Source organism: Microtus pennsylvanicus, chromosome 2 (assembly GCF_037038515.1).
Source record: "Microtus pennsylvanicus isolate mMicPen1 chromosome 2, mMicPen1.hap1, whole genome shotgun sequence".
Lineage (NCBI taxonomy): Eukaryota > Metazoa > Chordata > Mammalia > Rodentia > Cricetidae > Microtus > Microtus pennsylvanicus.
Window position 1 is genome coordinate 129179773 of NC_134580.1, and position 24944 is coordinate 129204716.

Sequence of the window (24944 nt, forward strand, 5' to 3'; positions counted from 1 at the left end):
CAAAGGCCTCAAATCTCTATTCCCCACAGTCTTTGGTCCTGATAGAAAGGGCAGAGTTGAAGTGAGAGAGAGAGAGAGAGAGAGAGAGAGAGAGAGAGAGACAGAGAGAGAGAGACAGAGAGACAGAGAGACAGAGAGAGAGAGACAGAGAGAGAGAGAGAGAGAGAGACAGAGAGAGAGACAGAGAGAGAGAGACAGAGAGAGAGAGAGACAGAGAGAGAGAGAGAGACAGAGAGAGAGAGACAGAGAGAGAGACAGAGAGAGAGAGACAGAGAGAGAGAGAGACAGAGAGAGAGAGACAGAGAGAGAGACAGAGAGAGAGACAGAGAGAGAGACAGAGAGAGAGAGACAGAGAGAGAGAGAGAGAGACAGCTGGGAATGTTGATCACCAGAAATAAACTGATGGCAGGAGACAGGGAGACTTATAGCTAGACATACATGCCCCTGCTCCTCTGTGGAACTGCCTCAGGTCACCTCATACCTACTTTCAAGCTTTGGAAAAGGCTCTGGAGGAGGAATGAAAGCTCTAGGCATTTAGTTCTAGGATGCAACTCCCTGTAAGTGATGTGACCTGTCCCAACCTACCATGATCCCAGATGGGCAGATGACATGGGGAAGTGTGAGCCTTAATAGCCAGAGAGCTGACTTTGTTGACACTGGGGCAACCACTGGCAAGTAGCACGGGGGCTTCCTGGGATGGGTGTGGGGCAACAGCTTGCTAAGCCGGGTCTGCCCAGGACTGAGCTGTGCTCAGTGTCCTGGCTGTGAGGAGTTGGGTGCACAGAGCCCAACTCCTCATTACCCTTTGTTGTACTCTTCTCTTCACCCCAGAGCATGGTAGCAATGGTTAGGAAGTGTCATTTCTCAGGTTTCTGTTGTAAGTTATACCCTGCTCGCCATCTGTGGGCTGTTTCTCCTGTGAAAGAAGCTCTGGAGATCTCCACTCTCCATTTCTGCTCTCCCACTACAAAGTGAGGGACCTGCCTGGTTATTTCTAGGGATCAGCTTTGGATTCTATCTCATACCATATCAGAGTTGGTTATTTTTCTGGATGGAACCCAGGACCTCACATATACTAGGCTGTAGTAATAAGGGCGGCGGGGCTGCGTCCCCAGCACCCTGGCTGCCTGCTTGGCTAGCTTATGCCCGAAATAACAACACACAAACTGTATTCATTTAAACACTGCTTGGCCCATTTCTATCTAGCCTCTTCTAGGCTAATTCTCACATATTAATTTAGCCCATTTCTAATCATCTGTGTAGTGCCCCTAGGTGCGCTTACCGGGAAGATTCTAGCCTATGTCCATCCTGGGTCAGAGCTTCATTGCGTGCATCTGCCTGGGAGCTGGGAGCATGGCGTCTCTCTGAGGCGTCTGCTCCCGAGAGGAGAGCTGTGGAGTCTGAGCTCACTTCCTCTTCCTCCCAGCGTTCTGTTCTGTTTACTCCTCCCACCTATCTTCTAACCATTGAGGGCCAAGCAGTTTCTTTTTATTTAACCAATGACCTTCCTCCATCACTAGGCAAGTACTCTACCACTGCACCACACCCTACCCTGCACTGGATCTAGTTGAAGTCTACTTAGAGAAGAGACAGAGTCCCATGTCCTCTGGAGCCTCCTACAGTTTCTTGGGGTGTGTGTGTGTGGGGTTACACATGCATACTGGTGTGGCTGTCCCCACTGGCCTTTGGCCTGCCTCTTCTGTGACTCTTGGTTCACATGCATACTGGTGTGGCTGTCCCCACTGGCCTTTGGCCTGCCTCTTCTGTGACTCTTGGTTCACATGCATACTGGTGTGGCTGTCCCCACTGGCCTTTGGCCTGCCTCTTCTGTGACTCTTGGTTCACATGTATACTGGTGTGGCTGTCCCCACTGGCCTTGGGCCTGCCTCTTCTGTGACTCACGGTTCATGCAGACACTTTCTGAGTTATATGTTTGTTTCTTGCCATTTGTAGGCACCATGGGAGCGAGATTGTGAAAGTGGCATTTATAGTCCAACGGTTCAAAAAGATGGGGTGTTTCATGACTGTCACCAAAGACGGGATCTTGCAGTTCTGGTCCGAGACTTTCTCAATATTGAACTCCTTTAGGGTGAGTCGGGTATTCACAGGGTTGGTGGAGAGCCTCTGTTGTGGCACCCTGGGTGGATTTGCCTTTGGCACTTATTATCTGAGCAGCCTAGCTTTGAAATCACAGGACTTGAGTTAACATTATGACTCAACTACTGGAACCTCACACTTGTCTCCTACTAAGCAGAACACTGCTTGGATGTCTATTAGGCACCTACAAAGCAGTCTGTCCAGGGAGTGTGTCCCTGGAGTCCCCATCTCAGTGAGTGTTATCCTCCAGCCTCTGTGTCAGTGCCTGGCCTTCTCTGCTTGCTCTGTCATACCCACACTGTCTCTAAGTCCTGCTGATAGAAATCTTTGTCTGATCCAGGCAAGAAATTATGGTATTTGGGCTCTGGGGTCCAACTACCAGGGTTAGAGTCTCAGCTATACCACCCAACAGCTGTGGCATGCTGGCCGAGCTATCTCTGATTTCTGGTATGTACTCCTCTTGGAGTAGTAGCCCCTCTCAGGATTGGGGGAGTACTTAATGGTATGGGTCATGGATCATGCTGGAGCATGTCAGGCATTCAGCAAGCACAGATGAATAGAAGCCAACATCATCATGAGCTTTCTGCTATCAGCTCATGACCTAGTGTAGTAAGGGATGACATAGTCAGACAAATCAGCTATGCACTTGGTGCTGCCAGACTAGTGGAGGATCCTGCAACAAACAAAGACCTACCTTCCAGGGCTCCCTAGCAAGGCTATGGAGAGCACTGTCAGCAGTGTGAAGGGTTTTATGCCTCTGTAGTCACATAGTGCTTTTATACTTGCAGCATGGATCAGCCCTTATGAGAGGAGAGACCTATATGGGGCTAGGGTGGGTACCTGTGTGTGCGTGTGTGTGTGTGCTCACATTTGCATTCCTGAGTCTGTGGTATTGGCATACTCTGCCTCCCTTTCTCCACATGTGTGTGGATTAAGGTGTTGGTAGCCTGATCTCTTGACAGTGACTGCTCTATGGCCACCTCAGGGGTCAGAGCTTGGGAGGCTGACAAGACAGAGGAGGCCTTCCTGAGAAGTCTTGAGAGTTCTGGAAGTTCTTCCTGAAGGAGCTGGTTTGGGTTAAATTGTGGACCTCTTAGGACCATCAGCCAGGACCCACTGGGGACTCACTGTCATGCAAATAGGAGGCTTTAGAGGTAGGCCTGGCCTTAAGTCCTTGGGGTCATGAAGATGGGTGACTATTAGAACCATTTTACAGATGAGGAATTTAGCCAAGGCCCTGTTTTTAGAGCTGACATGAGGCTAGCCAGGACTGTGCTTGTTCCCAGGGCCTTGTGTGACAGGAAAGGTCCCTGTGCCTCTGCACTCTGATAGCAATCGTCCAGTCTGAGTCTCTGTTTTTCTTCTGCCAGCTCTCCCAGATCCAGCAGTCCTCCCACCAGAAGATTTGGGTTGTCGACATGGTATATATACACAACATGAACCTTATTGCAGTTGCCTCCACTGAGCTGAAGATAGGTGAGTCCCTGGGGCTCTCCAGGCCTGCCCTTAGCTTTTAGCGAGTGACAGATTTGCACTTGGGACAGACTTGTTGGCTGAGCAACTGTGAGCTTGAATGGGAGTCTTTTGGGAAATGTTGGGTAGCGAGGGCCTGCCAAGTGTTGTGTGCTGTAAAAGGCACTGGATGTTGGTTGGTTGTGTTGGTGGTTTCTTTGTAGGCAGATGTACTCAGTGAATGCTTAATGTTTACAAGTATTGAGCAGTTCTAATTATAGATCACAGCCCACGCCAATCTCTCCAGCTTGATTCTACCCTTGTGTCCTGCTGCCTCTAGCCCAGGCCCACCTTTAGTTGTCAATGGGATAGCACTGAAGCCTCCTCTTGCTTAGCACACGTCCTCTGAAGGTCACTATGGTAGCCACAAATGGACTTTTGAAATGTCTCCCTGCAGAAAACCTTCACAAAGCACAGACTGGGGGAGGAACCTTAGTGTGACCCGTGAGGCAAGGAAGAGCTGGCCCTACTGCCCGTAGGTTTCCTTGGACCGGACCCTCCTCCTGTTGTGCTGAGAATGCTGTAACCTTCTCTTGCCATCTCTAATGGGTACCGTGGGTCAATTTGTGTGCTCCACCTTCTCTCCCACCTCCCCCCCGCAGAGCTTCTACTCTTTCTTTGATCCAGAGACCCTTCCATGACCACACCTAGTCCAAGTCAGGTGCCTCTCAAAAAAATCCCTGTCAAGCCCTTTGGAGTGATCTTATGCTTGTCAGCTAGAGTCCCTGGTGTCTGCCTTCTTCTCTGTCCTGGAGCTCAGGCAGTGGGGACAGATGGCGTCTGCTTCACTCACCAAGCACTCAGTGCTTGGTGCCACCTAGAGGCTTGGTAGTACTGGGTAGGTGGATAGATGGATAAAGGGTCCAACTAGTCATGTGTCTAAGATCATGAAGGAGAGGACTTCATGTGTGTCCCCATGGTCCATGGTGCAGAAGTAGACAGGAGGCTGGAGAGCAGCGGTTCTGAAACTGCCCAGGTTTCAACTCTGGTCCTGACACTCAGCAGGTGTGTGACTTTGAGCAGCTACTTTACCTTTGAGGGCCTTAGTCTACCCAGAGGAAAAACAGGGTCAGTGCTCTGTATCTCTAGGTGAGTGTGGGTTAGTGATTGGATATGGGAGGTGCTTGGTATACATTAGCCAATGCTGTCCTTATCAGGAGGACAGACTGTGACACAGCCAGAAAAACAGCGAGGGTGTGAGCAGGTAGGAGCTCTCCCTTCACCCGCAGTCCTGAGAGCCTGATCCCAGCTCCTCATACTATTCAGCTCTGCTGACTGAACTGACATGGTAGGCCGGTCAGCACGAACCTTGACCTATGTGACTTGGACAGTTAGCCCTGCTCTGTGACCCATAACCCAACCCTTCTGGGATGGCCGGGCCTGTAGGAAGCAGACACTTAAGGGCCTGTCATTCAAATGTGGGAGACTGCTCCTCAGCCTGAGTGATTTGCCGCCAGAGCTGCCAGAAGGAGCCAGGCTTCCTAAGTCAGTAGCAGCTGTGTGTCAGGGCCCCAGGGAAGGCTCTTGGGCAGGATGGAAGTAATGTTTCAGAAGATCAGTCTGGCAGGCTGGTTCCCGACACTGAGGGATGGGTGAGCCTGCACAAAGCCACCCTACCTCTGTTCTTCATATGCACCTGCATGCCGCGAACTCTCCTGGTACCAGCTCTGATCTGCTTGGGTTCCCAGCTCTAGCCCTGATGAGGGTGGTGAGTGATGGGGAGCAGATCTCTGTTTCCGTTGGCTTCAAACACCTCCAGGGACACACACATGGACGGGCCACTGGAAGCCCCAGGGGCCGCATTCCCCAGGGCTTGGGATTTGCCCCTTCACTGTGCATCACAGCCAGTCTCTCAGCGAAGCAGACCCTGGGTACTGTGCCAGAGGCTGAGGAGCCCACAGGTGCCATGTGAAACACGCTCCCTGTCCTCACACAGCTCTTAGGCCAGGCAGCTCCTGCAGTCAAAGAAAACAGGTGGGGAAGGAGATTGACAGGTAGCCAGCCAGATGGGAGAGTACCAGTGGGCCTAGCTGAAGAGGTGGAAGCCTTTCTAAGAAGGGGTCATGGAGCTGGTCTGGAAGAGTTCTGAGTGTATTCAAGGTGGACAAAGCAGGGAGAGGCAGGACCCAGAAGTGCATGAGGTTGATGCATCTAGAGAGATAAGAAACTGACATGCTTGGAGCCTAGTGGCCGGGCAGGGGCCACAGACCAGGCAGGAGGAGGCATAGACAAGATACACCACACTGTGCAGGGTCTGATCCTACAGGACTTCACAGGTTAGGTCTACACTAGGCTTTTGTTCTGGCTGCAGTAGGGGCTGGAGGGCAATTTGTAGCTTGGTGAGTGGCTGTGCTTGGGTCTACTGTTTTTGGCTGCTGTGGGGGTGGGCTACAGGTCCAGAGAGGTGGCAGGGAGTGCTGGGAGGCTGTTTGCCACCAGAGCCACGGCTCTCAGCCGTGTTACTCTTTTCTCTTCCAGAGTTCTTTGATATCAGTAACCTCAAATGTGTTCAGGCCTTCACCTTTATTGACCTGGATAGCTGTGTCATGGTCATGGACTATTGGTAAGTCTCACAGGAACTGAGATAGGGTCTTGGGAGCTACCACATCACTAGGAAGGGGGCTGAGACCCTAGAAGCACCTGGGGAGCTGGCTCTGACCTTATTGCCATATTGTTCCTCATTGCTTTTCTTGGGTCTTGCTCAGTCACCCCACTCTTAGAGTCCTCCTTATTCTCCTCCGCCTCGCCCTTCTTACCCTGCCCACCACTCAATGCTGGCAGAGGCCTGCCCTGTGGCACCAAGGTCTCTGGGAAGTAAAAGTGGTCAACACAGAGCCTGATTACTGGTCTATGCTTGGCTGCTGGCCAGAGGCCCAGAGCAAGGCTGGAAGTCTGTTGGAACTGTCCTTGTCCCTAAGGTGGACAGGGGTAGCAGGGTAGAAGGCTCCACGGTGAAGGGTTAATAGCCTAACAGCTTCAAACAGCCTGGGAAACTCTATGCAGGAAGATTGGATACCCTGATAATATCAGAGATAGCACTGGGCAATTAGTCAGAAGGAGGGAGGTCAGTGGCCAGGGGTCAACATGTTATTAGGACCTCCCAGGAGAACTTCTGGTAAGGATGCCAGAGTGATAAGGACTCCTTTATGGGCCTGGGAAAGCAGCATATAGATCTGTAGTCAAAAACCTTCCTACCCAAAAGTCCCCTTTTCTACCTTATAAAACCCAAAGTCCCTGGTGCCCTGGCACATAGCTACTACTCTCATGGTGGAGAGGCTGCTCTTGGTTGTTCTGCTTCTCTAGAGGTCAGTCTCCTCTTTATTTTCACATCAGCTCCATCAATCCCAATCTGACACAGCACATTCTATCTTCATCTTCCCCAGGTCCGACTATCACAAAGGTGTGTTCTGCTATGGGGACACCAAGGGCAACGTCGTCATCTTCATGTCTGACAATGTGGCTGGTGGGCTGTTCAACCCAAACATCCTTCCCCGGACCTCCAAATGGGGTAGCTAAAAGACACGAGAATGGGCTGAGGCCTGGGGAGTGGGTAGCCGTGGGTGATAAGTTGGCCCCCAACTCTGAGGCATTCTTACTTCCCTGTCTCCCCACTCTGAGCATCTGGTGAGGAGGTGTCCTGCCTACTGGATGAGGTAGAGCAGTGGTGACAGGAAAGGCCAGAGGGTCCAAGGTGAGGGACAGTCTTTTGAGGTGAGGACCAAAGACTGCAGATTTTCCTCCGCTCAGGGAGAGTGAAGTGCTTGGCTGTGGCCCTGGGATGTGTTACTTATCCTCTGAGGTTCAGGATAAGCGACCCTATCTGATGACTGTGAGGGCTTCTGCTCTTCCTGGTTTTGAGCTATCTTTGGATGGGTGAGAATAGATTGGCAAGGTCATAAGGTGGGCTGTGGCGGAACCTAGGGGACCACCCGGCTTGGCAGCAGCATGAATAACTGCACCTGGCACCAGTGAGCAGCTGTACCCTGAGCTCTTGATGCATCATCTCCTGTCACCACCTCCTGCTAGGACCCAGGGACTTGTTACTGCCCATTAAGAGGTTTAGTGAGCTGAAGCTACTCGTATATGCCCCGAGGCTGGGGAGTGTGACTGAGGTCTTAAGCCAAGCTGCCCATCCAGAGTCTCCAGTTCCCACCACGTGCTGGGATGTGTCCTAAATTGACCCAGGAAGTCAGTTTAAGTTAGAGCTTCTTTGACAAAGGGTATAAGGTCAGCAGAGGCCATGGACCTGGGGCTTCCTGAGAGACTCCGTGGTGATGGATCAGATCCAGGATGGAACCTTAGGTGTGGTGCTGGACCCTGGGGCCCTGCCTGCAGGGAAACTGACCTCCTTTCTATCCAGGATGCCAGAGCAGCCCTTGCTGGGACGTCTAGCTATGGAGGTCTCCAAGGGTTCCCAGGCCTTGGCAAGGACCCCTACTAAGCTGGCTTGATGATGTTCTGGAAGGGTTGTGTGTATGTGTGTGCACGTGTGTGTGTGTGTGCTGGGGATTGAACCCAGAGCCTTGAGTGTGTCAGACAAGCTTTGTAGCACTGAGCTACATTTCCAGCTAGCACGCTATTTTGTCCTTGTCCCATCAGTCCCTGGTGACTGCCCCACCCTGGTCATGTTTGTGTCATGGTGGTCTCTGTGATGAGTGGTGAATGAAGCAAGGCAGGGGATTAGTGGGTGTGAGTCCTTCAGGGCCACCCACTAGACGGAAGCCTGGGAGCAAATATGAAGAGATGGTGGGATGCAAGAGGGGATGGACAAAGCTAAGGAGTGTGTACCTAGCTCTGGGTGATCTGAAGTCAGTTGCTTAACCCTTCTGAGCCTCAGTCTCCTATTCAAATGGAGACAGGGACAATCATGCTTAATGTTTGGCTCTGCTATAAGATGCTTGGAATGAGGGAGCGTTAGGTACGTAGAAGTGCTTAGAGACTGTGTCTTTCTACCCTCCTGGGACCTCAGAGTCTAGTGGGAAAGACATACAGTAGACACTGTTGTGCTGCAGCTTCCCCGTTAACATGCCATCTGGCTCAGGACTTCATTTGCATGTGTGTGTTCATGTATATATGTGAATATGTATTTTATGGATGCTTATGCACATGTGAACATGTGTGTGGAGGCTAGAGGCCAACAACAGGCATCATTCCTCAGGAACTGTCCACCTGGTGTTTTGACACAGGGTCTCTTAGTAGGACCTGGGACTCACCAAGCTCCAGCTTTGGGAACAAGTTATCTCCTCAGCCTGAGGTCTTTTATTTTCTTTTTTGCAAGTTTCCTTTTACCCCCTGAACAGGCTGCCCCCCCCCCCCCCCCCGCACAGTGTTTTTCTTCCATGAGTCCTGGGAGTTGCCAAACTGACCAGCATTTCTGACCTCCTTCCATGAATACCTCCTGACCCTACTACGGGCATCACATGGCATGGCTGAATCATCATCCACCTCTATCAGTTTGCTCTCCCTGGGCGTTCATTACAAGGGCAGGGCAGTGGGTGTGGGCAGTACCTAGCATGCAGGAGTTGCTTGCTCATGGTGCATACTTGCACCCTGTACTTCTTGGGACTTTTGCTTTCTGGCCAAGGAGGCTGTGTGTCTTGAGGCATGATGGCAAGCCCCCAGTGCATCACTTTTCAGAGTGAATACAGCCTGAAGTCTCCATTCATTCTCTGGAACGCACGAATGGGGAGCCTTCTTGTTGGATGGCAGCACCTGGGAGTGCATAGCCCCTGGAAGCTGGTCACTGTTGTACTCTGGGCTTGCAGGGCCATGCTGGGCAGCAGGGAAACAGATGGAAGCTCTGTCAAGCTCATGAAGTCACATGAGGCTCCAATGAGTGGCTGTCTGGTTGGTGTTCTGGGAAGCATGGATGCACAATGTGAAAATGTCCTCTAAGCTGGCAGAGGAGAGGTTGCTAATGTGTGGAGTCTGTTTCCCTGCCAGATAACCGGATCCATATTTCCTTGTGGAAACTCCTAAATGAGAAGTCCCCTCTGTATAGGATCTTCCGAATGAAGGTAAGTGTGTCTTTCCTTAGCCCGCCATTATCCACGTACGTGCTCTACTCAAAAACCAATGTCAGCTCAGCCTCAGCTCCTGGGGGCTTGGCCTCTGAGGACAGAGTGCAGGAAGCTGTTGTATCCCATCCACGTCTTGAACAGCTCCTGATACAGGTGTGTCCTAAGGCTAGCCCCGTCTTTCTCACAGTCTCCTTGGCTTCTCCGAGTTAGTGAAAACATCAGCTTTATTCTGGACAGTCATTGGCTTTCTGTTTGGTTCCCTACTTTCCCTTCGCCCCCTCTCTCTCCATGAAGTGCTTGTTCAGTTCAGCCACCATATAGTCATGTCACCCCGGCAGCTTCTCATTATACTTGAAGCAATTTCAAATCTTTGACTTGAGCATGAAACACAAGCTGATAAGCCTCTGGCTTACTCCATTGCTAGCACCCTACTCCCTGCAACCGAGCCAGAGTCTCATGTATTCAAGGCTAGCCTTGGACTTTCTGTGTAGCCAAGTCTGACTTTGAGTTTCTGATCTTCTCCCCTCCACCTTCCAAGTGCTGGCATTACAGGCACATGCCATCACATGCATGGTGGGGATTGAACCCAGGGCTTTGTGCATGCTAGGCCAACATTATCCCAACTGAGCTACATCCCCATGTCCTGCTGCTCTCTCCGTTCTTCTCGTTTGTTGCTGAGACAGGCTCCCTTGCTCACCCTAGAACTCCCCAAACCCTTTCTTACCACGGGGCCTTGACACATGTTTCTTCATGCTGCGGAGATCTGTTTGGTTCATCTTTCACCCCTACACTTCAGGTTCTAAGTAGCCTTCCCTGAATGCCCCGAGGCTGCCTCTGCTGTTAGCCCTGTCCCTGGAAGAGGTTATCACTCCCAACTTTGAATTATCAACCTATTGGTCTTGTCCTGTTAGCCTCACGACAGCGACAGCTCCTCAAGGACAGGGGCTTCGTGGGTTGTGGTCTCTGGAGAGAAAGTCTCCAGCTGTTCCCAAAACAGAGCCCAGTGACTTCTGGTACATTCATGGAACAGATGAATGAATGAGGCTCTCAGTGCAGATCTGAGTTGGACACATTTTAGAAACAGACAAGTGACGTCACAGGAAGCAGTACCCACACTACTCCCCCTCTTTTCTTTTTCTCAAGTCTGGATTCAAGATTGTTGTCCTTGAACACCTGACCCTCCCACCTCCATTTCCCAACTGTTGAGATTGCTGCGTGTACCACCACGCTTGGCTCCTTTCCCTCTTTTCTTCTGTGGTTATCTCATTAGGATGAAGCTTGCCCTTGACGTTACTAAGCATGCCAGGCCTCATTCAGTGCGTTGGCTTAGATACCATTATTGTGACAGACATTAGAGGAAATAGAGACGTTAGACCCCACCCAGGGGCTTGCACGTTTAAGGCATGTTTGATAATCGTATCTGTGTGCCCATCCTTGCTCTTCTTGTCTCCAGAAGGGAAACCTCTAGGCAGGGAGGCTAAGCACAGGTACCAGCTGGGTCCACAGAGAGGATGTGTTAGTTTGCTCTCTGTTGCTGTGATAAAACACTGAGCAAAAGCAACTTGGGGAGGAAAGGGTTTCCTTGGCTTATATGTCCCCATCACAGACCACCACTGAGGGAAGTCGGGGTAGGAACTGCAGCACAAGCTGAAGCAGGAACCATGGAGGAGGGCTGCTGGTTCTCCATGGCTTCCTCAGCCTGTTTTCTTATACAGCCCTGCACCACCTACCCAGGGCTGACACCACCCACGGTGGGCTGAACCCTCTCACATCAATCATTAATCAAGAAAACGACCCATAGACATACCTACAGGCTAGTCGGATGGAGGCAACTCTTCCGCTGGGGCTCCCTCTTCCCAGCTGACTCTAGCTTGTGTCACATTGACAAAATCTTGCCGGTCAGAGCCTGGGCCAGTCTGCCTTCTCGGCCCTCTGGGTGCTATCTCCCTCTTACTGTAGTCCAGGTAGAGAGTGTATTCTGCCCCTCCTGATCCTGGACCAATACAGAGGGTGGCAGTGGGCCCAGAAATGCAGACTTCTTGTAGTGGAGGCAGCCAGTAGAAGACAGACTAGGGCTTAGGCACCCTCGAGTCCAACCTTTCTCCCTGCTTGGAGGAATGACATTATCATGAGCCCAGTCTGTAGCTTCTAAACCTAAGAGACTCTTTGGACACAGGAGTCCAGGTGATGGTAGGTTTGGTGACAGGGATGGGCTAGACACCCTGGTCATGGGACCTGGTTAGGACTATGGGCCACATCACTTTGTCCAAGCTGTGGTCGCTAAGGCAAGGGCCTTAGATTTTGTGATCTTCAGTCCCATTCTGCACTGGCCTTGGCTAAGTTCCAGGGGTAGGATATGATACTCAACTGTCCCTGGGAGGTCTCCTGCTACAGCCATTCTCTCTTCCAGAGTCTCCACCCCAACTGGTGTCAGCAGGTCAAGTTCATCCCCCAGCTGAATGTGGTGGTCTCGTGTTCAGCCACTGAGAGGTCCTCTCTGGTGCTGACAATCCTGCCAGCCAAAGACCTTGAGAAACCCAGGTAAGGAGTACCAGGTAAGGGGGGTGGGCAGCAGGTGTGCCCTGGATAGGTCTGGCTTCCCTCTGCCACATGCAGATAGCCTTAATGAGAGAGGATACACTGCCCTGGGGCTTGTGCTGGGTTCCATAGGCTGACAGTGGTTGTTGGCCTAGCATGTGGGCTCTGTGTGTGTGTGGTCTGGGGGACCGAACGTATGCCTTAGTGCACACACGGAGGCCAGAGGACAGCCTCCAGTGTTGGTCCCCATCTCCCACTGTTTGAGACAGGGTCTCTCTGTTGTTGACCACTGTGTCCACCAGACTGACTGGCCTGTGAGTTCCTGAAGGGTCTCCTGGTTTTGTATCATAGCTTGCTATAGAAAGATGGGCTTACAGATGTGTACTACAATGCCCAACTTTCCATGGTGTCTGGGAATTCAAACTCAGGTCATCATGCTGTGTGGCAAGTCCTCTGCCCCCTGAACTGCCTGCCCAGCTCCAGCAGACCTGCTTTACTGACAAATTTATTAAAAACAAGCAACAAAACCACATCAACCCCAGGCTATGTTAAGTAGGCAGACGAAAGGCTTGTCTTGTCTTTTGTCTCTTTCTGTGTTTTGAAGGGAACAGTGAGGAAGGGTCTCATGTAACTGAAGCTGATCTTGAACTTCTGATCCTCCTGCCTCCACCCTGCAAAGGTTAGGATTACAGGCTTTTGCCACTAGCTGGGATCAAAATACGTTTGTAAATGGAGTAGTGAGAGTGAATGGCTTTACCTCGGGAGCCTCAGTTTCCTCACCCTTGAAGGGTGAAGCCAGTGTCTACCCCAGACCTCAGGGAGTCCTTGAGTGGAGAATGATCTGTGTGGCATATTCTACCTCACAGTAAAAACAAATGAAAAAAAAAAACCAACTCAACAACTGCAAAATAAGTTATTTAGGTGGCAAAAGTTATGTCTTCTCTTCCTACGACAAGCCACAATACAGAAGCAGGACAACCCCCACGAGCGCATGCATTGTTCTTGGAGACAGTTCCAACATGCTTTGTTTCCTTCTTTCTAGGAGTAATTTTTTTTTTTTTTTTTTGTTTTTGAGACAGGGTTTCTCTGTGGCTTTGGAGCCTGTCCTGGAATTAGCTCTGTAGACCAGGCTGGTCTCGAACTCACAGAGATCCACCTGTGTCTGCTTCCCAAGTGTGGGATTAAAGGCGTGCGCCACCATCGCCCGGCTTCTAGGAGTATTTTATTTCATTGCATCTGATGGCAGGAAGCCAGAGGGTCATCTCACCATGGTCTTGGGAGGCTGCTTCTGATGCCTTGCTCTCCTTTCCCGCCTCCTCTTCCCATTCTCGATGCGCGGGCCCAGAGTTCAGGCCCTCTGCTCCTTTCTGCTCACTGTGTTCTTATCTTTCTTTTTTTCTCTCTCTCCATGTTTTTTTTTTTTTTTTTTTTTTTTTTTTTTTTTTTTTTTTTTTTTTTGCTGTGTAGCTCAGCTTGGCCTTGAACTTGCCATCCTCCTGCTTCTGTCACCCGAGTGCTGGGATTATAGGAATGAACCAACATATCTGGTTTTCTTGTTTGGTTTTACCCCTGTGCCAGGGGCCAAATCCAAGGTCTTGTGCTTGCTAGGCAAATACTCCATCACTGAGCTAAAGCCCAAGCTCTCTCTTGTTTTATTTTTTCTTTATTTCCTTCCTTTTTTTTAAAAAAAGTTTGTTTTTGAGTCAGGGTCTCACTGTATAGCCCTAGCTGGTCCAGAACTCATTACATCGGCCAAGCTAGCCTCTAACTTATAGAGATGTGTCTGCTTTCTGAGTGTTGGGATTAAAGGCACGCACCATCATTCTCTGCTCTGCTTATCTTTTCTCTCTTCCTCCTTCCCTCTCTTTCTCCCTCCTTCCCTCCCTCCCTCCCTCCCTTTCTTTTTTTTTTTTAATTTTTTGAGACAGGATTTCTCTGTAGCTTTTGGGACCTGTCCTGGAACTTGCTCTGTAGACCAGGCTGGCCTCGAACTCACAGAGATCCGCCTGCCTCTGCCTCCCGAGTGCTGGGATCAAAGGTGTGCGCCACCACCGACCAGTGCATCTCATTTGCTTAACATTTTTATTTTGAAAAATCTCAAATATATGCATAAGAACATAAAAGAAATCCACAATTCCTTATTGTCACCTGGGCACTAGTTCAAGTACTTAGAATGATGTGTTCTAACCCTCTAGAATCAGAATGCAGATCGTTCAAGTCTAAGGGCCAGGAGAGGTGGGGCCACCATGGAGAAGTCTATCCCAATAGTTCAGGCTATGCATGGTGGTTACTTGAAGGTGGCCACGGGTGGAGGTGGAGAGGCTGGAATATTTAATTTGGGGATAGGTTGGAGGATGTATAACAAGTGTACACACGTGGCTTCTTCTGTCTTGGTGCAGTGCCACCTCAGGCCAGGAGGTGGCACTATTGGTTGCCTGCTGGCCTCTGGTACCTGATGTCCTCTTGTGAAGTAACTAGGGTAGGTGAAACTTGAGGGACCAAGCCTGACTCCTGTAGAGTCACCCTCAGCCTCTCAGGACCCCTAGGGTCCAGCTTCATTATAGTTGGCCTTACCTGATCTCTTCAGGTGGTTGGTTAAATCAGGAGCAGAGCTGGCAGAGGATCAGGGACTGGGGCTGTTAGAACTGGTATGGAGTGTGTCACTGTCCCATCCTGCCTCCCCTCCTTTCTCTTTTCTCATTTCTTCCATTCTTCCATCGACTCTTATCTGAAGTCGTTGTCAGAGCTCACTAGGTCCCCTCTGGCTGCTGTCCCTAGACACAATCATCTGCAGATCTCATCCTTTACAGTCCAGTTCCCCACTACCTTGCTTCTGACCACTTCTGCCAGCCCTATAACCTTGTACTAACTGCTCCCTGGGTCTGAAGCCTTGTCCCTCTCTGCATGCTCCCTTGGGCTGTTTCTAATTCTTCTGTAGGTGTCTGCCTCCCAGCACCCTTCTCAGAGAGGCTGTCCCAAATAAGTCATTCTGTTTCCCTCTGCTAAGCCATCCATTGCTTCCCCTGTGTAACGGCCTAAGCGAATGCAGACAGATTGTAAATATATATACAGCTTTAATGGAGAAATAGACTTACAGAACCACCGTTCCTGTGGAGACCAGGAAAGCAGAAGCAGTGGCTGGGAGCACGCTCACCAAATTTATAGGCAAACATTAGCCCGAGGCGAACACGCCCCCTAAGGGGTGGGACTTATCCCTACACCCCTGCAGGCTTCCTCTTAGCTGATCACCGGCCCTCCTGTCCCCATCCATTTCCTTGTTCTTGTGAGACAAGGTCTGTAAGGCGGGGAGCATAGTGGTTCCTGAGTCCTGGTAGGACTGTGCATAGAGGAGTGAGTCAGTCTGAAGTAATTCCTTCTGTCCTCTTGGCGGCCGTTGTTGTAGGACGTTTCTCTCACATAAGTGTGTAGATGGAGACATATGTTTTTGTTTTTAAACATGTATTTGTTATAGGGATGGTGGCCCAATGCTGCACTCATGTGGAGCTCAGAGGACAACTTGCGGGAGTTGATTCTCTCCTGCCATGGAGTGGGTTCCAGGAGTTGAACCCCATTACAAGCTTGGCAGCAAGTGTCATTATCAACTAAGTCCTCTCATTGGCCCACATCTCTGGCTTGCCAGTGGGTGGGATTGTTCTTGAAAATCTAAAGCAAGGCTGGAGGTTAGGAAACAGTTGGGAGGCTGATATGGAAGCGAAGGGGTCCTAAACTGGACGTGGTGTGGTGTGAAGGCCACAGGCCTGGCTATCGTCTCAGGAAATTTCTAGGCAGGCAGTTCAGTGGCCTGTGTAGGGGACCTGGCATCCCTGGGATCCTGCCTCACCCTTCCTTTTTTCTCTTCCTGGATGTCTTGAGCCATTTCCTGTTGTGCCCACCAGGGCAGAGTCCTCATCCTTCATCCCACAGGTGTGTGTTCTCATCACACCATGGCAACGCCACTCCTAAGGATTGCATGTGGTGACCTGTGAGATGGCATCTAGCCCAGAGTGAGGGCACAGCACCCATGGCTCTGGCCTGCTTTTTTATAGTTTATTCTTAAGGTTTTTCATTTATTTGTATCTTGGCCTGGAGGATACCTGCCTGAAGGTGGTGGGTGTAAAATCATGTTAAGTTTATTCTTGGAACAACACAAAATGGTTTACAAATGCAAAGACTTTTTCATGTTTGGTGTTTTTTTCTTCCTAAATGGTGGGTGCAACTGATTTGGGCATCTGCTACTTCACTGGGCTATGCTTTGGGTTCTGGGTGAGCATTGGGCAGGCCTGGGGCCTCTCTTCTTCATGGGCAGAGAGATACTGACCCCTCCCTAGCTCCTCCCCTCCTGAAGTCCAGTCTGCTGCTCTTAGCCCTGCATCTTCCCCACTTGGCTTTTTGCTCTAGGTTATCAACATTGAGTTTAAGAAAAGGAATTCTCTGCTTTGATTACTGTCCAGACAGGAACTTCCTGGGTAAGACATCTTTGTGTTCCCCACAAGCAATGCCGGGGTGGGGGCTGCACAGCCTGGGGATGATCAGAGCCAAGGACATGGCTCTGTATAGTCCCAGGCCTCTGGCTTCTTCCACTGCCGAGCTACATCGCTGGGAGGTGGGATGTGACTCAGGCTGTCAGAGATGGACATAGGTAGGAAAGGGCAAGAAGGCCAGTGACCTTCTCCATCTGCTAACTCTGGCTGGAGCCTGAGGCCTGGCCCTGGAAGGAGGTCCCAGTGCAGACCCTGGTAGCTGATAACTCGTTTCTTGACCCCAGCAACTGGTGGCTATGACCCCCACATCCGCCTGTGGAACCCGCTGGTCTCAAAAAAGCCTGTGTGGCTGATGAAGGGACATCAGACAGCAGTGACTCACCTCCTTGTGAACAGCAAGAATTCCAGCATCCTGATCAGCATCTCCAGGGACAAGGTGTCACCCTCATGGAGCATACCTTTGTCCCCCATCCCTCCAGCTCTGTTCCCCAGGAAAGACACTGACCCTGGGGTGCTAACATAGCTCAACTAGTATTGGGAGGAGTCTGAAACACAGAGGTAATCTTTCTACCCCTGGTCTCACACTTTGCCAAAGGCCCACGGGGGGAGCCCTAAGAGAGTCATTATACAGGTGGCCTGAAGTGGGGGAACAAGTATAGGTCTGAGGCAGGGTACAGGTTGCCTGTTGTCTTTGCCTTTAGCTTTCTGAGCTTAGATGTCCAGGCAGGACAGAGATTCCCAGGAAAACTGAGGAAGGAGGCCCCGCTCTCCCTACCTCCCTGAGAACAGAGATTATTGGCCATTAGTTTAGCCTCTTGGGAGGGGCTGTGACCTTGCTAATAGGGTGTCCCCAGGGCCTAGGGTGCTGGCTGCTTCTGCAGACCCTCCTGCCTCTTGCCTTTTTCCTACAGAACATTCGCGTGTGGGACCTGCAGGACTATGTCTGCCTCCAGTCCTTCTGCGGGAAGCTCTTCAGCCTGGGCAATTGCTCCATCACCAGTGCCTACTTCCACAGAGGCAGAAGTCTCATCTGTACCACCTACAACGTGAGTGCTGTCCGAGGGACAGGCCCAGCTAATAGGGGCTGTCCTGTGCTGGCCTGGCTCTGGAGTCTGTAAAGTTCTGGTGCTTGAGCTTCCTTGAGAGCAGGTTCTGATTCTAGCCCATGCTTTTCTCCACCACTACTGCTCCTACCCCATGCATGTGCCCCTCAGACTCCTCTGTCATTCCTCCATGCTCCTTTGGCCCCATCAGTTGTAATCATCAGCTCCAGGAAGACAGGGAGGCCCTGGAGAAAACTGTCAGGGGGAGTGCCTGTGAGCTATGACTTGCCTGGCGCCTTAAGGAAGGCAGGAGGGGAGGACTAACTAGAGCCACGGTGAGACCTGGTACCATATGGGAGCCCAGTGGCAGACAAGTGGCAGGAACCTCTGTTTTGTTGATGGAGTCTGCTCATTTGTTCCTGGCTGCCTAGACTCAAAATATCTACATAGAAACTATATTAATTACAATGCTGTTTGGCCAATAGCTTAAGCATCTTTCTAGTTAGCTCTTATATCTTAAAATAACCCATTTCCATTATTTTATATTTTACCATGAGGTTCATGGTTTTACCAGCAAGGTTCTGACACATCTGTCTCCATGGTGGCTACACGGCTTCTCACTGACTCTGACTACTTTCTCCCAACATTCAGTTTAGGTTTCCCGCCTAGCTCTACTCTGTCCTATCACAGGCCAAAGCATCTTCTTTATTCATTAACCAATAAAAACAACACATATGCAGAAGAACTTCCCACATGCGACCACCCTGTCAAGGGACATTGATGTCTTTCTGTGCACATGGCTGTCTCTCTCCTTTGCAGCAGGTTTATGGAGAGAGAGAGAGAGAGAGAGAGAGAGAGAGAGAGAGAAGGGCTTACATCTCTGATGGGTGTTGAACTTGCTGTCAGTAGTTTTAAAATTAAACAGATCTTAGAAATTCATTTCCAATCATCCTGGGCATTAGCATAGACTCTCTGGGTGGGGCTATGACAGTATTTAACGCCCAGCTTTGTTGGGACCTGAGAGTATATTACTAAGGTAATGTTAATTCAGTAGAAAGTACAAGACCATATGAAAGTGTTGGATTCTAAGGGTTCATGACCACAGGGAAGTCTCCACTGAGCCTGAGGCTGAACTGATCACAGAAGGCTTCCTAAAGGTGATTTTGGACTTGGAGGTCACAACCTTGGCCCCAAGTCATGTCTTTAACAATTCAATTAAAAGAGCCAAATTAAAACCAGGCACACACCTTTAATCCCAGCACCCGGGAGGCAGAAGCAGGTGGGTCTCTGAGTTTGAAGCCAACCTGGTCTATAGAGTGGGTTCCAGGACAGCCAAGGCTAGATAAAGAAACCCTATCTCAAAAAACAAAAACAAACAAACAAAAAGTCAAATTGATAGAGGAAATCAGAAAAAGGAGATTTATTCAGTATGGTTACATTGGTAAGAGATACAAAGATTCAACAAAGTCCTCAGGTCCATCTTTGGGGTCCTGAAGTGAGATTCAAGTTTAAATAGAGAGCCAAGGGTGTGCATATCTGAACAGTCCCAGGAAGATTGGCCATTGGCCCATTACTGTCCGGCTTCAGTATCCTCCTGTAAGATATATGAGTCTGGTGTAGAACCATGTGAACTAACTTTCTGGGAGCTAAGTAATTCCCCACCCCCACCCCTGGCACCTGTTCTTCTATCATTGTGAGATCCTGGGGAAATTCCCATTTCTCTGGGTCCACCATTTCAGCAGTCTCATAGTCAGAGTGGAAGACTCAAGTGTCTCTTCAGAATAGCTTCATGTCTGCCAGGCTGGTTACAAAGGAGACACCTGAGTGAGACTTCTCAGCTCCTCAGAGGGTGAGAGGACCATGGGTTTGGATCTCAAGGGGATTATTGGCACATGAGGGCTAGGACTCCAAGTCCTGGAAATAGGGCCTTGGAGCAGGGTAAGAGAAGGAATGGAATTCTGAATTTCTGAGGAGCCTCAGGGGGGAACAGGATGTCTTGATGTTGGAGGTTTCTCCTCAAGGCCTTGGTCACAGAGGGAGAGCCCATCTGATTGCTCAGCTGTCTGTCCCTCCCCATCCACAGATTGGGATCCTCAAAGGGTACCTGGAATCCCAGGGGCCCATGAAAACAGGGAAGATAGCAACTCACAAATCAGGCCTGTGTGCTGTCCTCTACAGCAAGATCTTCAAGCAGGTGAGTAGGCAAGGCTGGCCTCGGCAGCAGGGAAGAGTGCCAGTGACACGTCCAGGACCCAGACCTCTCCATGTGCCCGAGTCAGCTCATGTGGCACTCTGGAAATCATTAGTGCCACCTTTGGTTTAGCCCCGTCTTCACCAAAATGTAGGCCTGAAGTAGCCTGAAGACTGGTTGTCATGGGAGCTGCCTGGACTCCCCATCTGGTCACTAGATTGTTGACCCCTCTGAGTACCCCTGCCTTGCGCTGTCACCCAGGTCAGCTCTTAGCACGGAAACAGATGCTGGTGCAGGTGTCCCTCAAGATTCCCACTCTATGAGCTCCCCCAGAGTACTGTTTTGTGGAAGCTGCATTCTGTGTCTTATGGGAAAGGTACCACAGCCAGTGCCCTCTGGTGCTGAGGAGATGCTTCTCTGTGGGTAGGGCCTCTGGACACAGAGAATGTTTATAAGGAGCATGAACAGAAAGGGCTGCCCACTCCCAGTGGCATCTCTTGTCTGACCTGGGCGGTGGATAGGGCGGCTGTCCATGCAGGAGTGGCCTTTGGCCAGAGCTCTCCTCCAGGTCTGGCTCTTAGCACCACTGTCTCAGGTTCTAGCTGGCTTAGGGCTCTTTGGGTTGCAGAACAGCGTTTTATTATTTTTGTTTGTAAGTGCACCCAGCTCTTCTCAGCAGGAATGTGGTTGCCACTCTAAAGCAGCGTCACAGGAGGAAGGCAGTGAGAGCACGGCCATGTTGTGTCCTCAGTGCTTCTCTGCAGAGGCACCAGGAGCCTGTTGCCTGCTTGGCCTTTTTGCTCCCATTTTGGTACCCACTAAAGGTGCTTTGGCAAGTGCCTTCTCTATACCATAGATTTTCTTCTCTGGAGACAGTGATGAGTGAGTTGGTGCAAACCACGGTTATCACCTCATGGGAAGAAGAGTTTGTCTGGAGCCAAATATGAATCATGGTGGTCTGGGAACAGGGATTCAGGTTCCCCCAAATGACATGTGCTGATGTTGAAGCAGTTACATGACTTCTTTTCGTCCTGAGACAAAGGACAGCCATGCACCAAGGCATTTTCCAAGTACATTGGTGAGTGGGAAACTGTTGTCAGATGGCATTCTCAGCTGTGGGCTGGCGAAAGCTGGTGGTTTGCTGGGCTAACACAGTCTAAAGGTATTTCCTCAGAGGTCAAAGGGTGCTCTGTCAAGACACAGAGGTGGATTAAGAGGTGAGTGGCTGTTAAGAGAACTAAAAGATAGCCCAGGATCACTTGGGTCTAGATCTGTAGCCGTCTAACCCTCTATAGTCACCAAGTTTTAACCAGTTGATCAGTGTTGCACAAACTTTACTCTATGTGTGACTTTCTTGTCTCTTCTGGGAGCTTGAAATCCCCAGAGAGATTTATGAAAGTGACTCATTTAAAAAGAGTAGTAGCATTTGACACAGAGCCCAGGAAGGTCTATTTTAAGGCATTGCCTGTGCTGCACAGGTTGCCAGGGTGGGGTTGTGGAAGGGAGGGGCGCCATGATATATTTGGGACTGCCCTGCAGTGAGTTGGGGCACCTGTGTGCTCCACTTACAGGTGGTGAGTGGCTGCCTACAGGGCACGGTGAGTGTGTGGGACATCACCACGGGTAAGAAGAGGATGGAGTTCCCTGTGTCTGCTGCCCAGCACAGTGAGCTGACTGCCATGGCCCTGGATGAGTCGGAGCGGTGTCTGCTCACGGGCTCGCGTGATGGCATAATGCAGATGTGGAATTACAACACTGGGGAGTGCCTATTGACCTTTCCCAACGTCGACAAAGTGGAGGTCAGTGGGGCCCGTCAGGTGGAGCCAGCAGGTTCCCGGGAGCTCTAGGATGTAGTTTTCTGTGTGTCTAAGAGGCTGCACAGCATGGTGATACTGCATGCCTTCAAACTTGCCTGAGCCCTTGGGCCCTCCTGCATGAAAAAAAGCTAGGCAGTGTCTCTAGGGAGGGTTCCAGAGATGCCAGCTGCATTTAAAATGTGCAAGGACATATTGTTCTTCCGCACCTCCGAGCTTTGGGGTGTGTTTTTAGCGGTGGGTGGGTGTTTGATGCAGAGGCTCCTGTGCTCATTCCTATCTGAAAGTGTATGTGAGGGTACAGTAAAGAAATGGCTGACATGATGGGTCCAGGATATGGTTAAGGGTTTTATTATAAATGTGTGAGAGAGAACAGCCAGGAGCACCGAGTCCGGAGCAGAGAGAGAAAGAAGTGGACTGAACACAGCCTGCAGACTGGACATGGTCAGGGCTAGGGAAGCAGGAGAGAATAGCAGAGATAATGAGGTAGCAAGAGATAGAGCACAGAGCATAGCAGGAGAGTAAGGGAGTAAGAGAAAGAGGATGTCGCGAGGACAGTGGAGGCAGGGGAAAGTTGCTGTGACAATAGACAGCGAATGGGTTCTGGGAGGAGGGAAGCCTGGAGCAGCAAGGAGGGCTAGGATGTGAGCAGAGCATGAACTTTGAAATGTATAACAAGTACTTGAGATACTGGGGGAGCCTGGAGGCAGCATCTGATATGTTGATAGATGCTACAAGTATTCATGTTGATCTTCTGCCAGAGGTAAGGGAAATGTCTCTTTTTGGAAGATGGGAAATGGTTTCACAAGTTCCTGAGGACTTTTGGCTTTTGTCTAACCACCAGAAATCCTCCTGTAGCCCAGGTTAGCTCATTTCTGAACATTTAGACAGCCCGAGACAGAAAGTACTTGCTGGGGCTCTAGAAACAGCCCACAGATATAGCATAGATTGGAGTCAACTGTAAGTGCCATTTTGGAACTTGACCCCCCTTCCTTTAACCTGGGCAGAAGGAGCCAGACATGAGGGTGTTGGAGAGAGCTCAGTTGTGGAAGAGTTTGATCCCCCGTATCCACAGAGGAAACTGGGGGTGGCGGCATGGGCTTCTAATCCTAATACTGGGCAGGAGGAGATAGGCGGATTCCTGAAGTTTGCTGTCTATCAGACTAGTCTAATGGATGAGCTACAGTTCTCAGTTAGAGTCTTTCCCTTCAAACAAAGTGGGTGCTAACTGAGAAACTACAGTGGAGGTTGGTCTGGCCTCCATTTACACACACACACACACACACACACACACACACACACACACACACACATACACAGAACAAGGGGTTGAGTACTGGTCTAGACCTCTCAGCAGTATTTGGACCATAGCCAGGTCACATGTTGCCCAGTTATCTCTTCTGTAAAATGAACATGGGTACCTACATTATCTGCTTCTTTCAGACACATCAGGTTTGATGGTCTCTGGCTCCCTTCAGTTAGGTAATCAGCAGGCACTCTGAAAGCTTGATGTGGCATTGACTCGGAATTCTCGCCTTCACTGAGTTTTGACTTTCTGCTGGGTACATTTAGGAAAGCATCAGGAACCCAAAGGCGTTCTCTCTGAGGAGTCTAGCACTCTGTTTTCTTTATCTCCGACAGATTAGTGGAATTGTCCACATGAACAAAATATTCTACGTGACAGGGTGGAGTAAGAGAATCACCAATTTCACGTGAGCACCAAGTGTGAGTGGGAGGCTTTCCTTATTTTGGGCTTTTCTCATCCTAAGCTTTCCCAGCAGCTGCAGTAGCTAGCAGGGCACTCGTGGTGACCAAGTCATTGCTTCCCCTGTGCATCTACCTGTTCATTCACGCAGCATGAAGTAAGGTGCCTTCCGCTGGTGATGGTCATGGAAAAAGTAACAGTCTCTGCCCCCATGTAGCTTCTCATTCCCTGGAGGAATCACTTAAGTCTCTTATAACAAGATGCCATTGACTGGCAGCTTACAAGACACAGGGATTTATTTCCCACAGTCCTAGAAGCTGGGTAGTCTAAGTCCAAGGTGCTAGACAGTTTGGCTTCTGGTGAAGGCCTGCTTCCTGGCTCCTAGAAAGCTTTCCTTCCTATGAACTTACCTGACAGAAGGGTTGAGGGCTATAATCCCACCGTTGAGGGCCCCACACACTTGACCACACCACCTTCTAAAGGCTTGACCTCCTAATGTGCTCACATTGGTCCCTGAAATGGTTGAGCTACACAATTATCTCAGAGCTGAAGCCTTTCCCAAGAAACAGAACTAAGGCGGAGGGACAAGGCCACCAACTAGTGGTGGGAACTGAGGGTGGCACTGAGGGTTTTATTTGGTTAGCATCAACTGAAATGTCCAAGCCCAAAGTCTCATCTAAATATTTAAGTCACGTGTGGATGAGATCCAGTGTACCACTTATCCTGAGACAAATTCTCCCTTGGCTCTAAACACGTGACATGGACTTGTTATGCACTTCCAAAGTCCAGCAGTGAGATGGGCACAGGACAGATGAATGAATGCAGGAGGGAAGAAATGAGCTGCAGAACCCAAATGAGTCTAACACTCATTGGAACAGATTTCACATCTATCATTCAATCCTCTGTCTGTCTATGTAGTACAGGTGTCATGGCATATAGGCAGAAGTCAGAGAACAACTTGTGGGAGTCAGTCTGTTACTTCTACCATGTGGTTCCTTGGCAGCAAGTGCCTTTATCCATTGAGTTGTCTTAGGACACCAACAGAATCCTCTTTTTTGCCTCCAAGGCTCCTGAGATGGAGGTGTCCTGTTTTGCAGGGACTGAATATGTAAACCTTTAGATAACCTGCTTCCGCAGCTTTGGGACACTATGTCCTCATGGTGACCCTGGGTCCAGGCCATGCATCTATGATGGTTTTATTCCCTGCATGGGTCTGTGCCTGTCTGGGACGGTAGTCCTGAATCCATGGCTCTGCCCACTGGAATCTAGATGATGGATGTAGCCAAGCTTTCCTGTCTCTATTGGTATAGCTTGTATCATACTATTGTCTTCAGGAACTATGCCTGGCTTGGCTAAAAAACATGATGCCAGAGTGTGAGATGAGAGACTATGAAGTGAGGTGTTCAATATAAGGGGTACTGAGGTCTAACTTGGACTGGTGGTCTCTTTTCTGAAACCCTTGTGCAATAGGAAGGACAGGCTGGGCGGTGGTGGCGCACGCCTTTAATCCCAGCACTCGGGAGGCAGAGGCAGGTGGATCTCT

At 50.2% G+C, this 24944-nt stretch overlaps 1 protein-coding gene across 1 annotated transcript in view; it reads left to right on the forward strand.

Annotated features, from left to right (window-relative positions):
- Window positions 1–24944, forward strand: part of Efcab8 (EF-hand calcium binding domain 8) — a 60521-nt gene that overhangs the window by 9732 nt on the left and 25845 nt on the right. Inside the window, exons 5-16 of the mRNA XM_075962572.1 lie at window positions 1954–2089; window positions 3468–3573; window positions 6088–6172; window positions 6993–7117; window positions 9553–9626; window positions 12040–12170; window positions 16566–16633; window positions 16933–17084; window positions 17560–17694; window positions 19775–19885; window positions 21454–21681; window positions 23338–23408. Of these exons, the coding sequence (XP_075818687.1) occupies window positions 1954–2089; window positions 3468–3573; window positions 6088–6172; window positions 6993–7117; window positions 9553–9626; window positions 12040–12170; window positions 16566–16633; window positions 16933–17084; window positions 17560–17694; window positions 19775–19885; window positions 21454–21681; window positions 23338–23408 (1422 nt within the window). The remainder of the gene's footprint in view (window positions 1–1953; window positions 2090–3467; window positions 3574–6087; window positions 6173–6992; window positions 7118–9552; window positions 9627–12039; window positions 12171–16565; window positions 16634–16932; window positions 17085–17559; window positions 17695–19774; window positions 19886–21453; window positions 21682–23337; window positions 23409–24944) is intronic.